Source organism: Trichechus manatus, unplaced genomic scaffold, assembly GCF_000243295.1.
Source record: "Trichechus manatus latirostris isolate Lorelei unplaced genomic scaffold, TriManLat1.0 scaffold00134, whole genome shotgun sequence".
Lineage (NCBI taxonomy): Eukaryota > Metazoa > Chordata > Mammalia > Sirenia > Trichechidae > Trichechus > Trichechus manatus.
The window spans coordinates 4981278-4999098 of record NW_004444070.1 but is presented as its reverse complement, the minus strand read 5'-3'; the positions used below and the strand labels follow the sequence as shown (position 1 = coordinate 4999098).

Here is a 17821-nt window from a genome sequence, read left to right as displayed (position 1 = left end):
AGCCCTGTAAAGCCTTTGAAAATTAACAACCCCTCCTGTAAGAACTCAAGCATCCCTTGCACACTGGCAGCACAGTTTAAACCCACAGTTCCCTGACTACTTATAGCTTGGCAGAGGCTGGCGTACACCATGACATCACGTTTGGAGTGGCGCAGAAGTATGTTCAGTGCTCAGTGTTTTACTTTCACCCCCACCCATCCCACCCCACAGTGGGGTATGCATGCACATTGCCCATGCAGGCTACCTCCTGACTTATCCAAGTCAGGCGTGGGGGTGGGGTATAGCAAGACCAAATCCAGCTGGGCATCAAAGATTCACAATAACAAATGGGCTGTTACAACGTGTATCAAAACATTATCACTGTATTTTTGTTAAAAGTATTTTAGTGTACCTATATTCTTTAATGTTTTTTAATGCACAAAGTATATACTGCATACTGACACAAATATTTGACTAACATTGGATGTGAACCTTACCTGTTCCGACTTTTACATAGAAATTCAAATTAAAGACAGACACAGAAAGGAAACTTGTTCATAATCCAAGCACTGCTTTTACTGTTATAAACAATTTCATAAATACATAAAAGAAAAAGCTACATTTTACAGAACTTAATAAATGTAGAAGAAATGATTTGAAGAGAGTACCATTTAGTAAACACCACAGTAGTAAAAATCATAGATAATTATCGATGCATACTAAAATTAGTAAGCTAATGTAAAATGAAAAATATTTGAACTGTTTCAAAGTATGGCCCTATGAGAAACTTACTAATTGTAAAGAGTAAAACAGTTAACTTTACAATAGGACAGAATGGAAGGCAACGTGCTAAATATGAAAACAAAAACAAAAACAAAAAAACCACCCTTAAACGAAATACAAGAAGAGTGCATTTTACTATATAAAATAACATTGATAAAATCATTAAGAAACAGAAAATGACATTTGCTCAAGGCTACTCCCTTCAGGGTCATCTGTTATAGTCAAGGACTTTCAGAAAGGAAAATTTAGCTTAGACTGAGAAAGTAACAAACACTGATGAGAACAATCCTATATTGAAAATGAAATTTTCATTTCTGTCAAAGGCACAAAGGAGCTCTAGTGACCCCTTCTTTAAGATAGTATTTCTTCGTTAATCACTGAGAAACTTTTTGTCCTTTAATTATAGTCTTTCAGAAATTTGCTATTTGAAATTACAGAATTATGGATGGAAGATCTCTTTTGACACAGCAGTCTCTCCACTGTGAGATCTTACATGTGAAGTGAGGTGTGAATGACGAAAGGCTTTCACACGTTCTTTACATTCATAAGGCCTCTCTCCACTGCGAGTTCCCCTAAGACTAGTTAATTCTGAGCAACAACTGGAAGCTTTCCCACATTCCTTACATTCATAAGGCCTCCCACCACTGTGAGTTCTTATATGTTTAGTGAGGGATGAGGCCTGACTAAAGGCTTTCCCACATTGCTTACATTCATAAGGCCTCTCTCCATTGTGAGTTCTTATATGTGTAGTGAGAGATGAGGCCTGAGTAAACGCTTTCCCACATTCTGTACACTCATAAGGCTTATCTCCACTGTGAGTTCTTAAATGATTAGTTAGGTGTGAGGAACAATTAAAGGCTTTCCCACATTCCGTGCATTCATAAGGCCTCTCTCCACTGTGAATCCTTCTATGTGTAATGAGGTTTGAGGCTTGCCTAAAGACTTTTCCACATTCTTTACATTCATAAGGCCTTTCTCCACTGTGAATTCTTATATGTGAAGCGAAATTAGAAAAATACCTAAAGGCTTTCCCACATTCCTTACACTGATAAGGTCTCTCTCCACTGTGAGTTGTTACGTGTGTAGTGAGGGTTGAAGCCTGACTAAAGGCTTTCCCACATTCCTTACATTCATAAGGTCTCTGCCCATTGTGAGTTCTTACATGGTTAATAAGGTGTGATGACTGACGAAAGGCTTTCCCACATTCCTTACATTCATAAGGCCTCTCTTCACTGTGAGTTCGCATATGTGTAGCGAGCTGTGAGGGCCAACGAAAGGCTCTCCCACATTCCTTACATTCGTAAGGCTTCTCTCCACTGTGTGTACGCATATGTGCAGTTAGGCGGGAGGGCCAACTAAAGGCTTTCCCACATTCCTTACATTCATAAGGTCTCTCTCCAGTGTGAGTTGTTATATGTCTAGTGAGGGTTGAGGCCTGACTAACGGCTTTCCCACATTCCTTACATTCATAAGGCCTGTGCTTATTGTGCGTTTTTATATGGTTAGAGAGGTGTGATGACTGACTAAAGGTTTTCCCACATCTCTTACATTTATAAGGTCTCTCTCCACGGTGAGTTGTTACATGTTGAGTGAGAGACGAAGCCTCACTAAAAGCTTTTCCACATTCCCAATATTCATAAGGCTTATCTCTGTTATGTAAAATAAGGGATAAAGAATGACTATAGGTTTTACAACATTCTTTACATTCACTCTTATGACCTCTCACATGTGTCCAAAATGATGAGAAACTATAGAAATCTTTCCCATATTCATTACAGTTATAGTGTTTCTCACCAGTGAGTATTGTCACAGGATTCTTAATGGTTGAGATACAAACCAAGTCATTCCCACATACCCCACAATTATGAGGTTTCGTTCCGTTAAGAGTTCTCATAGGAGTGGTACAACTGCAGGCTTCTCCACATGCAATAAACTGACAGGTATTACATCCATTGTGGTATCTGGTATGACAGTTATGTGATGAGGGATCCGTGAAGACTTTTCCACACTCAGAGCATTCAAAAGGATTTACTTCTGTATGATTTCCTTTTAACACAGTAAGATTTGGAACCTGGCTGAACGTTTTCTCACACTGATTGCCTTCATTAGTTTCACAGATGTTTTCTACTGTATGACTTCTGTTAAAAATAGGCAACAGGTTGTTGGAAATAAGCTGTTTCCACTTCACCATTACCAAACACAGGGAACATGCATAGTTTTTGCCCTACTTGTCTCATATTTCAAAGGTTAAATCATCTAGCAGAAATACCACCACAACCGTCACTGGTTTTCTAAAATATGAGGCTTTCTGATCATTGTGTTTATGTGAAATATGCTTCAAACACTCAATGTCTCACACACATTTATGAAAATGTTGTAAAGACTCTCTGAATAAATAAGTTTACAGCTAGGTTTACATATATATAAGCACATATCAGGGCCTCGAACCAGTTCCTAACAGTTCAGCAACTGCCAACGCAAATGAGAGTAGTGTTCGCGTTGCATATCTGTTACCCATAATATTTTTGACCTGAGTTGGAAACAAATAGCTGAGCCCTGCTCAAAGATGGCAGCCAATTGCACAGCTTTCAATGTGTGTTGCTTCCTATAGTCCTGTCAATAATCCAGTCTCCTGAATGGATCCCAAAAGTTTAAGGCACCTGCTGAAGAGCACTGGATTATTGGCAGGACTGTAAAGAGCAACATTCAAAGGGGAGCAGTGGGCCACCATCTTTGTACAAGGCACCACTGTTTCCTGCTCAGGTCAAAATCCGACGGGCAACAGAGTTGGTGGCTATGAAATGCGTACACTGTCCTTTACGTTTGCAAATACTGAGCTGTTACAGATGAATTCAAAGTCTTGGTATATATACATAAACATGTTAATGTGTATTTTAATATCATGACACCGTGGGATTTTCTCCTGAAGCACTGTTTTCTCTTGCTTGAATGACACTCACCTCAAATGTCTCTCTTGGTTTTTATGATGATCTTTATTTCCATGCGATTGTGAGATTTCTCCTAACGCGGAGGACCAGGTGTTATTTTTCATGTATTGCACCATTATAACTTCGCTGGATAACTTCTCTCCATCCTTAAGATTTTGAGAAACTGACCCAATAATTCAAGTTGAGGTTCATATGTGAAACAAAAAAGAAAGGAATTATTAGGGGAAGAAAGATCACTGTTAATAAGGAAAGACTTAACCACATTTCATTGTTTAGCAATGGTTAAAAAGCAGTTTAGTAGGAAGTACTTCCAACAGCCTTGAGAGTGAAGGTGACATGAACAGGGGTACTTAGGAGAGCTAGGTAGAAAGCAATCGGACAAAACACACATGTAACATTAAGAGAAAAAGGGTCTCCATGACCACAGGGGTGAGATGATTGCTAAAATTAGAAAAGATAGCTCAGGTATCTGTGAAGCTATGTCTCTGGGAAAACAAATGTGTACAGCTGACATGGTGCTCATGGAGAAATGCACATCATGAATGAGGACAGTGAAGAGTAATGAGCACCTCCTTGACACTAAGCCAGCACTTTGCTCTTCATGGTCTCTGAAGATGGACAGATGTGAGTTCATTTGCAGCAAAATAATCATGTGACACTTGTAATCAACACAGTAATACTCTCTACAGGGTTCCAAAATACAATACTCTCAGTGCCCCAAAGTGATCCTTGAAGCCAGTGCTTACATTTACAATATTTAAAGAGTCTCAGGTCTTTTAATCACAAGAGAAATGAAATCTAAGTGTAATACATAGAGCTTTGTATTCATGGTCAAGCCAGAATATATGAGCTCTACAGACCAAAGGGCCATGTGTGGTTTATTTAACGATTTAGTCCCATTTCTCAGCCCAAATACTAGAGTAAAGTCAATGAGTAAAATATTTTCGTTCACTAAAGGAATAATAGAAAAAAGAAAAAAAGGATACCATTCTTACCTACTGAAGCCAGGTTTCTGAAGGTTTGTATCATCACATCTCTGTAGAGTTTCCGCTGAGTAAGATTCAGCAAAGCCCACTCTTCCTGGCTAAAGACCACAGCCACATCCTCAACAACCACTGGGTCCTAAAACAACCCACACATTCTGGATCAGCAAGGTACCATGTACTCCAATGTGCATAAGAATGAAGGGTGAGGCTGACAGTCCTGGAGAATTGAGAATTCTTAGGGATTTAACACAAGGTTCTGTGTTCTACCCAGGTCTGCTCTAGAGTATAGCCATCACCCTTGTCCCTTCACTAACTACATTCACTTCCTCACTGACTGCATCCTGTCTCACAGAATTCTAACATGCTGAAATGATCTCTCTATAGTCTGACTGCAATCAATTGCACTCATAGTCTTCTCTCCGTTTACAGTCTACAATGGTTAGAAAACAGCAGAAATTACAGAGAAACGCTCTCATTCAGATCTTCACTTCCTTGTGAACAATTACACCTCCTTCCATAAGACCTACCAGAGCACTCAACAAAACACAAAGCACAAGGTGAAGACAGGATAAGGTATTAGCAACTGGTAAAAGCTGCAGAATGGCAGTCCTAGTTTTGCTCTTGACAACCACAGGACTAGGAGCTAGCATAAACAAACTGGCAAACCAAACACAGAGCTTGTCACATTTTCTTGAACTCTAGGAGATAAGAATGTAACAGGTCCACAAACACAGTCTAATGTTACAAGATGACAAAGAGCACAACCTCTGCAGAAACAAGAACAGCATGCCCTTGTGTTTGCTTAGCGAGAAGAGATTACAATTCCCATTTTGCAATGACTGGCAAACATGATAAATGTAATCAATGTCATCAAATTATACATGTAAATAGCGTTGAACTGGCAAATATTATGTATAATTTTTACCACAAAAAAAAATTCATTTTGTCAATAAGCTGAAGTGCAATTTACCTGTAAAATTGCCTGTGAAGCCTAGGAAATGGAGACTTACACTCCAAACCTCTAGAGGCTCCACTCCAAATTTTCCCAAATTTGCAGCCCGTGGAAGGCACCCAACCATGACTACCTGAACCCTGACCACTGGAATCTCCTGGTCTGTAAGAGTGACCTCTGTGAAAGAGCACCAATCCAGTGGCTTTCTCATGTCTTGAGGAGAGAAAAGGCTGCTAAAATACACCTTCAGTGCTAAAACAGATCAGCTTTAGAATAAGAAACCACTCTTGTCAGGGAAGTGGCGAAGTGAGCAGTCTATGTCATCTCTGATCAGTCCTGGTATGATGGGGTCACAACAAACTTTGAACTAGAGCCAAAATCTAAAAGTCTCCACTGTAGTCAGCCAGACCATATATTTTACAGTCAACAAAAATCCTGTTATTATACAATAATGATAAAATGTTTCACGTATTGAACAACTTTGATTTTTATCTCATGACTCTTCAAAGCTGATATAATTTCAAATAGGTCATAGCTGAGGAAAGTTAGACATACCCATTTAATCACATGCTCCGTGTTTCCCACATGGAACATGGCTGAACCAGGATCACGATGCAGATCAGTTTGTCTCTGAAGTCTAAATTCTCGACAACTACATTTCTGTTCCTATGCATCAGTTTTGTTATAATCCAATAACACCACAGATGGACTAGAGCCCTGGTGGATACTAGGAAGAGAAGACAAAGGAAACATTCAATTCATACAACTAGAACGTACCTCTCCTGGCAAAGCTTTGTGTCTCAGACAAGACTTCTTCCCTTCAGACTCTTAGCTGCAGTTACTTTCATTTATTAAAATTGATTGAGGTAACACTGACACAGAGCCTACTGTATGCTGACAAAACAAATACAGCAGTGAACAAAATACCCACATCAACATGGATCATCAGTTGACTGAACAGTAAATTTAAATAAATATATACATAAACTATCACGTGGCAATATGTTTTATAAAAAAACTTACATCTCTCAGAAAAAACTGTTCTAGAAGGAGGAAACAGCCTGAGAACAGGCCAGAAAATGGGAAGCTGTTTTGTATGTTTCAGGAAGAGCCAAATGCCAGAATGACTGGCGCAGAATGTGATGCAGATGAGAAATAGTATAGGAATCTGGAGAGCTGACTGGGGTCAGTGGCCATATCATTTCCTGTTGAACTTGGCAACTGAAAAGAATCTGGCTTTTAATCTGAGTGAAATGCTGAAAAATTTTACATTTCTGAACAGAGAAGGAAACTGATATGATACCTGTTAATCCTTTTAAGACCAAAAATGCTCCAGTGCCTGGGGGGGGGGGAGTCAAGAACACTGTTCAGAAACACGGGACAAGGAAGCCTCTGGAGGGCCAGGGCTCAGCCTCCACAGCCAGAGCTGCTCGGTGTTCAGATACTGGTCAGGAGACTCTGTCATTCAACAGAGAGCACCAAAACTCAGCGTGGGGATGTTAGTGCCCCATGATGTTGCCTCTTGAGAATCACTTAAGGAGGGTGACCCCAGACATCCAAATCTTGAAAAACCATGTATGTATAGAGGAAGGGCCCAGAGACAGTGGAGCCTTAGGGTGCCTCCTAGAGCTTAGCCTCTCGACCTCCTCTGCCATCTTTTTCTTCACTGGAACCACAGTCCCGCAGCAGAAAGATGCTCCCCCAACAATTCATATCACTTACGCTAAGGATAACCCAGTCCTCACCATTTCTGTCTCCAGCTTCTGGAAGTTTAAGGGAATGTCATCTCTAAGTCCAAGAAGCCACTTCAGGCAGACGAATGAGAGTGAAAGCAGAGCACTGTAAGTTTTGAAGCAGATGAATGATGTTTGGTCCACACACTAGTCTGAGCAGTTGAAATCCTTCCTTGTAATTTACAGATGTGCAAGATGGTCGCCCCAGGTCCCCAGCTGCCTGGACTGGACTACTTCTTGCACCACACTTGAGACCTGAAACAGAAAAAGGATGGGGAGCAAACAGAATTAAGGAAGCAGGAAGTTAGAGGTTTCTGACTTCCTCCCAGGCTCAGGGCCATGCTCCACCCTGAGGGCATTTACACTGAAGGCATAACAGGCTCCAGCCTCCAGAGCACATGCCTGCATTCTTCATGCAGCTCCATGGGCCTCTTTGTTCTGCCAACAAGATCATGGATGGAGGAATTTACTTATTCCAGAGCACTGAAGCAACCAGGCCTGTCCAGGCTGCAAAACTTTAACCTGATTTCCTCCAGGAAGTCAGGGGTCCAGGGTTGAAGTTGTCTGTTCACCTATGTAACTTTATCCATGATAACAAATATCGCTGTTATCTGACATTAACATGGATGAATTCTTTTTTTTTAATCATAGTTTAAATGAAAGTTTACAATTCAAATTAGGCTCTCATACAAAAATTCATACATACTTTGTAACCCTAATTGCTCTCCCTATACTTCGACAGCACACTCCTCCTTTCCCACTCCTGATTTCCTGTGTCCATTCAACTAGCTCCTGACACTCTTTCTCATCTCACCTGCGGACAGGAGCTGCCAATTTAGTCTCATGTATCTATTTGAGCTAAGAAGCACACTCTTCACGAGTATCATTTTATGTCCCATAGACCAGTCTAATGCTTGTTTGAAGAGTTGGCCTCAGGAATGGTTTTAGCGCTGGGTTCTGGGGTTCCTCCAGTCTCAGACCATTAAGTCTGGTCTTTTTACTAGAATTTGAGTTCTGCACCCCACTTTTCTCATGCTCCATCAGGGACTCTCTATTGTGTTCCCTGTCAGGGTGGTCATTGGTGGCAGCCAGGCACCATCTAGTTTTTCTGGTCTCAGGCTGATGAAGTCTCTAGTTTATGTGGCCCTTTCTGTCTCTTAGGGTAATATTTTCCTAGCGTCTTTGGTGTTTTCCATTCTCCTTTGCTCCAGGTGAGTTGGGACCAACTGATGCAGCTTAGATGTACGCTCGCTAGCTTTTAAAACTCCAGACACAACTCACTAAAGTAGAATGCAAAACATTTTCTTAATAAACTTTGTTATGCCAGTTGACCTGAAAGTCCCCTGAAAGCATGGTCCTCAGACCCCCACCCCTGCTACTCAGTCCCTTGAAGTGTTTGGTTGTATTCAGGAAACTTCTTAGCTTTGGTTTACTAACATGGATGAGTTTTTAAGAAGAACATATTTTTCAAATATTGACAATGAACTCATTGGAGTTCATTTATTTTTTAATTATGTGCTGTAAAAAACCTTGTGACTTTTAAAACATTTTCATCTCATGTACAGTACTGTAATATTTAAGCAGTATTTTTTCTGTTCCTTTTACAATTAATTAGCATTTCTCTCTGTCCCTTGAATTTTCCAGGTTTTCTTCCCCCCTTCATTTTCAAAGCATGAGAACACCACTCCCTAAGCTTTTGAGAAATACGGGAGGATCCTGAACCCGTCGTCTTTCAACCTTATATTAAATCGATCAAGAAATAAATCAGAAAATCTTTGTTATCACTAAGGAGCCGTCTCCTGCCTCTCTTCCTGCTTCTTTTCACCCTGCTCTCCCTCCATGTTGACTCCTATTTTTTCATTTCTTGGTCTCAGTGTCAATATTTTCTCTCTCGCATGATGATTACACCAGTGTCTCCCCTCTAGGCATTACCCTTATTATTTTCTCTAATGGCACTCCCTAATTTTGATTTACATCATTATTTATACACTATTATTTCCAGCACAAACTAGGAGCCAGCACAAACTAGGAGCTTGTTCAGTATGTACACTCTCAAGCCCCCCCCCAGAATTGTTGAATCAAAATTCGCATTTCAACAAGTTCCCAGGGTTATCCACATTGACACTCAACTGGGAGAAGCATCCACTGATCTACAGCCTGTAACCCAAGGAATGAGCCTTCTGATGCCCTTTCATACATCCACATCTACATATCACTACACTGTCTTCCTGATCTAAAATCTCCATGTCTAGGCCTCCTCACAGCCTTCCTTAACTTGTTGATAAGAAGCTCCTGCCTGATGTCATTCAACCATGACTGTCACTTGCAAAATCTATCTGCAGCACAGAAAATAATTAATGCTATGTCTGTCCACTGGCCTTCCAAAAACCCAGGGTAGTCACAGCATGGTTCTAAATGACCTGCTCCAATCCGGTTCACACAAACCCTTCCAGCCACACGTTGTTTTCCCTGCTTCAATCATCTCTGATTTTCATCAATGAATAATAGATAACACTGGGCTCTCCGCTGTCTCAGGGATTTACACATTTATTTTTCCCAACGGAAATACTCTTTCCACCACCACCCATACAACATGGTATCAGACCTACACAACCGTGCATGTAGCTTTAAAAAAAAAAAATCCAATTTTCTGAATCTTCACTTAAATAATTTTCCTTTTCAAACAGTCTAACTTCACTCTTGGGTAAGGTCTTTTTAATACAAGTTCACGTCTTTAGTTTTTTATTATTTATTTAAAATTGTCTCCCATGCTAGACTGTAAATCTATGGGCAGACTATAAAAATCTGTATCTTCTTTTCTTGTTCCTTCTGATCAGTGACACTGATCATCGAGGACACACACAGATTATCACCTGTTGTATATACTCTTGAGCAGCACTATCCAAGAGACCTTTCTGTGAAGATAGACACGTTCTGTTTCTGCACAGTCCAATATGGTAGCCTCTAGCCCCATGTGCCTGTTTACTACAGAACATATGACTAGTACAACTAAGAAACTGTACTTTTAGTTAACTTTAAGTGAAATAGCAACATCTGGCTAGTGGACATCACAGCTTTAGTGGACTCACCAGAACATTAAGCAACCAACACAGCAGAGAGGGTGTGAAAGCTGCCATCAGTACAATGCAGAGCTTCACAGCTTTTTGTTTACTAAAAGCTTGTAACATAGGGAAACAGAACTGCTAAAAGCAAAGATACCATTTAAAATGCTTGTATTTACATAATATTAACGTCACCCTAAATTGAATTTAACTCATTCTGTAAACAGCAATGACATTTAAACATAGAAATGAGTGGGAGTAACTGAGGGGATAGGAGTGGCACTCTCTGTAGAGGAGACATTTCAAGTGAGACCCGAATTATAAGTATTATTGGATTCCTATTGTTTAAAAGTTTTCCTCTAATCAGAAAAAATACCTCGTTCAAACGCTGAAAGACAGGGAACATCTTGACATCACTGAAGAAGTTTTTCTAAAGATATGTCAAGAGACCATCGAACATGAGTGTGTTATCAACTTTAGTCAGAAAGTTATACATAAGCTTGAGTGTGTAGGATCTTGTTGGCCAATGTAAAATATGTGGATTTTATTCTATATGTGACTGACAGCTTACCTAGTTTACACTGTTGAAATATGCCTCTTGTTGCTGGGTGGAGAGTGTACCTTTTCGTGACGAGAAAAGTAGACGGACGTTCAGAGGCTGCTTTCACAAGAGAGCTCTCCTCTCAGAGTAGCTTGGACTATTTCCCCTAATCTAGTGAATGGATGCTGATGCCACTTACTTGTTGGGAAAGCCAGGTAAGAAGATTTGTTCAGGTGAAATTTTAAAAACTCTGTCTTGGACATGTTACGTTTCGGAGCCTTACAGTCCTTAGTGTCCTAAGTGGACTATGGGAAGAACTTGATATGAGTCCATTGGCACCCAAGAGCCCATCTTTTTTTCCCATACAAAAAATTATAGATTGTTATGTGACTCTAATTGCTCTTCCCATACTGTGACAACATACTCCTCCTTTCCACCTGATTTCTCGTATCAATTCAACCAGCTCCTAACCCTCTCTGCCTTCCCATCTCACCTCCGGACAGAAGCTGCCCCTTTAGTCTCTTGTATCTACTTAAGCTGAGAGGCACACTCCTCACAAGTATCACTTTATGTCCCACAGTCCAGTCCAATTCCTGTCTGAAGAGTTGGCCTCGGAAATTGTTTTAGTTCTGGGCTGATAGAGAATCCAGGGACCACGCGTTCTGAGTTGCCTCCAATCTCAGACCATTAAGCCTGGTCTTCTTACTAGAATTTAAGTTCTGCACCCCGCCTTTCTCCTGCTCCGAGACTCTCTGTTGTGTTCCCTGTCAGGGCAGTCATTGGTGGTAGCCAGGCACCATCTAGTTCTTGTCTCTGGCTGATGAAGTCTCTGGTTTATGTGGCCCTTTCTGTCTCTTGGGCTAATGCTTTCCTTGTGTCTTTGGTTACCTTCATTCTCCTTTACTCCAGGTGGTTGGGACCAATTGATGCATCTCAGATGGCCGCTTGCAAGCTTTTAAGACCCCAGCTGCCACTCACCAGAGGCAGAACATTTTCTTTAAAAGCTTTGCTATGCCAATTGACCTAGATGTCCCCTGAAGGCATGGTCCCCAGGCCCCTACCCCTGCTACTCTGTCTCTCAAAGTATTTGATTGTATTCAAGAAACTTCTTAGCTTTGGTTTAGTCGTTATGCTGACTTCCCCTGTAGTGTGTGCTGTCCTTCCTTTCACCTAAGTCTTGTCTACTATCTAGTTAGTAAATAACTCTCACCCTCCCTCCCCACCCTTGTAAACATCAAAGAACATTTTCTTCTGCGTTTAAACCTTTTCTTCAGTTTCTACAATAGTGGTGTTATATATTTGTTCTTCTCTGCCTAAATTCACTCAGCGTAATGACCTCCAACTTTCTCCATGTTATAAGATGCCAAGAACCCATATCTTAATCTGTGGGCTGTCTCCTGCTGGCCATGAAGAATGAAAATGTGACCTCTGAAAGAGGGTGCATTCTCACTTCTGAAGCTTGAAGCTAAGGAAAGGAAAAGCACAGTGCTGGAATGGGCTAGACCTTTACCAAATAATGGTTTGTGGCATAGAGTCTAACGACTGACAGTAGATATCAGATTACTCTACTAATGGATTGGGTGATCTTGATGTAGACCAGATGCTGCTGAGTACAGTGACTTTCCGGATGAAAGGTTTGTTTTCTGCTTGACTTCCCAGACTCTGTTAAGCCTATTCTCCTGTGTGGAGGCGTCCCTTATTTTAACTGTACCACTGCTGTTTATACACTTGCTCACGTTACAATTATTTGCTTTGTAATCACTCAGGTGTATTTGGTTGAAGCAACTGAAATTGCATTTTGGGTAGTTCAGAAAAAGTCCAATGTGGAATTCCATGTGGTTTAACCTGTTTTATTGAACAAGAAATTAAATGACTATCGTGTGTGTGTGTGAGAAACAGAATCAAAATAAAATTTGGAAAGCTTTCTTCACTGAAAAAAAAAGTTGATACTGTGGTGGTATACGAGGAGCAAGTCTTAGATTCTGAACTAGGAAAATTTAGTAATTTTGAAGGAGGCTTGAATTTGACATGAAGTGACTACATTATGAGTCATGTCTCCAAGGGGAACTCCCATGCAAAACAAGAGTACTTCTGTAATATCTATCTCTAGAGAAGAAAAACAAAAAACACAATGCACCACCGTTTTTCTACCTATGTAGAGATAACAAGTGGTATTTAATGATCAGTTTTATTCTATACACTTTGGTAGTTTTTGACTCATGAAATATGTTTACAATTTTAAAGAAACACATTAATTTTCTGCACATACTAGTTTTCAACAATGGATTCTTAGTGATGATATCAAAAAGCTCAAGCAATAAAAGACAAAACAGATAAATTAAAAGTCTTGTGCATCAAAGGACTCTGTCAACAACGGGAAGAGACAACCTAAAAAATGGGAGAAAATACAGTGAAACTTCTAACAGCTGGAATTCAACAAACTGCCTTGTTTTTCTGGGTCTTGCAATTTTTCTGCCTTGAGGCAGTGCAGCCTTACCACTTTTTGGTCACTTGTTTAGTGGAAACTATTTTAGTTTTCCTACTCTGACAGGTTTTCACCTCAGGTTTTGGCTTTCGCAGGTTTCACTGCATTTGGAAATCATATATGTCATAAGAGTTTAGTATCCAGGACTTAAAAAAAACTTCCGTCTCTCAGCAACATATAAACAAACCAATTTAAAAACGGGCAAAAAACTTAAAAAGACATTTCACGAAAGATGATAAGCAAATGGTCGATAAACACATCAAAAGCTGCTGCATGCCCTTGTCATTAGGGAAATGCAAATCAAAATCACAAGACATACTACCTCATCCTTACCAGAATGAATACTATAAGAAAATAACAAGAGTTGGGTAGAATGTGAAGAAATTCCTGATAGTTTGTAAAATGGTTCAGCCTCTGTGGAAAAGTATGGCTGTTCTTCAAAATGTTAAACATACAAATACCCTGTAACTCAGAAATTTTCATTTTTAGGAGGCCTGGTGGTGCAAATGGTTAAGTATTCAGCTGCTAACCAAAAGACTGGTGGTTCAACATGACAACAAAGAGAGTGGATGCTGAGATTACTTATGTACAACCAAACACCTCATGGGACTTGGCTCCTTGGTTTGGAGGTTTACGGTTATGCTTTCATGGGACATCTCGGTTAACTTGCCTAATAACGTGTTTACTGCTTTTGTCCTACCTCTTAGTTTACTGCGTAGTGCCTGCAGTCTTAAAAGCCTGCAAGCTGCCATCCAAGGACTACACTGGTCTCTATTTACCTGGAGCAACAGAGGAAGAAGTCGAGTCAGGAATAGGAGGAGGATATGGAATATGTGGATAATTGTCTCCAAGAACAACTGCCTCATTTGCCATGAGAACAGAAGAACTGGATAGTGCCTGGCTACCACTAATGAATATTTTCATCAAAAATTCCATAGAAAAATCCTGATCCAGAGGGACAAAATGCAGAACAGAATTGCAAATTCTCTTGGACTCCAAGCTCCTGGAGCCACAGAGGTTGGATAAACCCCTGAAGCTACTGTCTTGAGATAATCTTTAAACTTTAAACCAAAAATATCCCTTAAGTCTTCTTAAAATCGAACAGTTTAGCTTAACTACTAAAAAACGTCAGCCTTCTGCATTTTGCTCTTGTAAGAACGATGTATGTGGGATCAAATTGAAAACAGCAACTCCAAAGATTTGATAGGAACCTTAGGGAGTCATGAATCTATGTTAAGGGAGAAAGAACAACTCAAAAAAGTTGAGTGAAAAATGGTCACACAACTCGAAGAACCTAATCAATGTCACTAAATGGTACATGTAGAAACTTGAACTGGTGTATATTTTGCCATCTATGTTCTCAACAACAAAAAAATAAAACTGTAATTAAAAGAAATAAAAAAAGGTTGGCGGTTTAAACCCACCCAGCACCTATGCAAGAAAGACCCTGTGATGCGCTTCCACCCAGTTCTACTCTTTCACATGGGGCCGCTATGAGTCTAAAATTGCATAAACGATACCTAACATAACATGTATATACCAAAAACGCTTAAAAGGACGTAAACAGGTATTTTTACAACAATGTTCAAGCAGCACTATTCATAATAGCAAAAAAAAAAAAAAAAAAATGTAGAAAAACCAAATGCCCATCAACAGATGCATGGATAAAGAAAATGGAGTATCATTCAGTCATAAAAAGAAACGAAATTCTCATAAATACTAAGATATGGATGAACCCTGAAAACACTATGCTAAGATAAATAAGTCAGACACAAAACTACAAATATTGTACATTCCCATTTAAACATCTAGAATACGCAGATATACAGAGACCAAATTGTGACTAGGGGAAGATGCAAGGGAGGAGGGGAGTTAATGCTTAAGAGACACCGAGTTTCGCCTAAGGGTGATGGAAAATCTTGGAAACTGGCAGTGGTGATGGTTGCACAACATCGTGAAAGTAATTAATGTTGCCGAATTGAGTATGTAAAAATGGTTGAAACAGGAAATCGTTTTGTTACATGTATTTTACCACACACACGCAAAGATGGCATGAAATGTCACTACTAAAAAAAGACTTAGATTCTTGGTCTGAGTGTAAGTGAAAGGAGGGAAATTTAGATACTATGAGGATATAGAGAGGAAAGTAGGTATTTATAAGATTTCTTGCCAACCTTAGGCTGTACTGACCTAGAGAAATAAAATCACATTTGAGGAACTGCAGTGAGTAAAGAATTGGTTTTTTAAGGTAATTAGATCTGGATCACCTTGTTATTCATATGAAAAAAAAATAACAAAAAAAGACAAAACTGCTTCCATAATCTATATATATACAACATGAACTATAATTAGTAGCAATTAAAGAAAAGATTAAGCACTGGCATTCCCAAAGATTTCTCCAACAGGACACTTAAATGTAGACACTTTAAATTTGCTTCATAGGGTTTTCAATGCTGTGATCTTTCAGAAGCAGATCGTCAGTCCTGTCTTCCAAGGCACATCTGGGTCAGTTCAAACCACCAAACTTTCAACTAATAATCTGAACCTTTCCCACCACCCACGGACTCCCTACTTGACTCTTTTACTCTGTAAAATAATTATTGCCAAAGACGAAGTACTTTTTGCAAAACTGTACTGTCTCTGACCCTCTAGTATCTTCTGAAGTATTCTGAATACTTTCATTACACAAGCCTTCCATCTTCCCCTCTTTCCTAATAGTCGCTGTTCTGACACTGGGAATATGCACGGTTTGTGCTCTAAAAAGCTCTTTGGTAGTAAAAATTGTGGTTCAATCCCCAGCATTCAATCCAGCACAGATCACGCACACTGGGTGTGTGATCTCTATAAATCCTTCATCGCCTGAATTCAGCTGGCTCAGCAACATCACATTTTATATCAGTCCAACTAGGACTGGCTGTATTGTTTCTCACAGAATCATGATGAAAATGTCTGCCTTAAGCCAAATGATTTCCTCGAAATGGGCCTCTTACTAAACGTTTTCCTCCAGAAATTGGGATAAACATGGTCCTAAATGTACATACTAGTTCCAACTCATGCTCCTTGATTGTTCATTGGTCTTAAACACATATAACCATTAAAAGAGATGGATATACTCCTCACCACAATCTTCATTTCTGTATGACCAGCAACACTTAACAAAGGTCCTGCCTAATGAAGCACAGAAAACAAAGAGGAGCCATTTTAGGCAAGGAGACTGTGATCAAGATTATGCCTCTAGAAATAACAACAGACCTGAATTTGGGTTCAGACACTGTCACTTACTAGGTATTTGTCCACCGGCAAGCTATTTAATTTCTCCAACACTACTCCTTCTGTGAAATGCCGCAAATACTCCCTCCTCACGGTGTCGTTTTGTGAATAAAAGGAGATGCAGTATACAAAGTACCTGGCACACTACCCAGCCCTTCTGAAATACCTCAATAAAAGATAAATACGCACACAGGCCGCGGGCGACTGAGGCCTGATGAGGAGCTAAACGCGACTGCAGTGTGTGTGTGTGTGTGTGTGTATTAAGGCGCGGTGGAAGATGAGAACAAAGGGGCACGGGGGCGGCGGGCGGGAGGTGGGGGCAGGGCACTGAGACGCAGGCGAGCGACCCCGGCGCCCGTGAGGCCCAGGACCCTGCATTTCCCACGCGCTCCCTGTGCCGCTGACGCCGCTGCCCCGAGAAGCACGCGTGTGCGCGGCGAGGGTTCCCACGACCTCACCTGTGAAAGCACCGAGAGACACAGGTCCCACCTCCGCGGCCTCCAGGAAGCAGCTGCGGCCGCGGGGCCGGGGGCGCAGAAGCCGCCAAGTGGCGGCGGCTCCCCGGCTACAGGGAGTCCCGAGGTTCTGAGAGACCAGGAATCCGCGGGGAGAGGGCGCAGCGCCCTCAGATCCGGGACAGGAGCTGCGGGTCACCCGCTAGCGGAACAGGACGACCGGCGACAGGGCCACAAGGGCCTCACACCGGAGCCGGAGGGCACCGACAAGGCTACCGAACTAGGACACACACTTCCGCTTCCGGGGACGCTCGGTGAGCACGGGAGGGCTTCCGTGCGGGAACCCAGGGCGTTCTAACTCGAGACCCCGTGGTTCAGTGGTTCCCTCTGGTGTTTTCTATCTGGCCCCGGTTGTCCTTATTTCCTCTTTATTACGCCAAAGTAACTGTTTTAGACCTTTATTTCCTAAATTACCCATTAAAATTAATACCCAAGACGTACTGTGTATCGTTTATGTAATCGTTGTCTTTTGTAGGCCACAATTTGTAGTAATATCCAGGAAACTTAACCGGACAAACTATATTTGTGCTTCCATCTACTGTTGCCTAAGGATAATTGTGACCTTAT

The 17821-nt window shown here is 40.9% G+C and overlaps 1 protein-coding gene across 4 annotated transcripts; it reads right to left on the bottom strand.

Annotated features, from left to right (window-relative positions):
* Positions 1-533: 533 nt before the first annotated feature.
* Positions 534-17459, bottom strand: LOC101355219 (zinc finger protein 883-like). 4 transcript variants are annotated; one of them, XM_023739449.1, is made up of 6 exons: positions 17198-17459; positions 7394-7636; positions 6204-6542; positions 4706-4832; positions 3723-3873; positions 534-2900 (listed from the first exon to the last, which is right to left on the bottom strand). In XM_023739449.1, the coding sequence occupies exons 3-6, from the start codon at positions 6240-6242 to the stop codon at positions 1202-1204; spliced, it is 2016 nt and encodes a 671-aa protein (XP_023595217.1). In that variant the 5' UTR covers positions 6243-6542; positions 7394-7636; positions 17198-17459; the 3' UTR covers positions 534-1201. The 4 variants fall into 4 exon arrangements, with proteins under 4 accessions (XP_023595217.1, XP_023595216.1, XP_023595219.1 ...); XM_023739448.1 differs by having other exon boundaries at positions 6204-6375; XM_023739451.1 differs by lacking the exon at positions 4706-4832 and having other exon boundaries at positions 6204-6375.
* Positions 17460-17821: the final 362 nt, after the last annotated feature.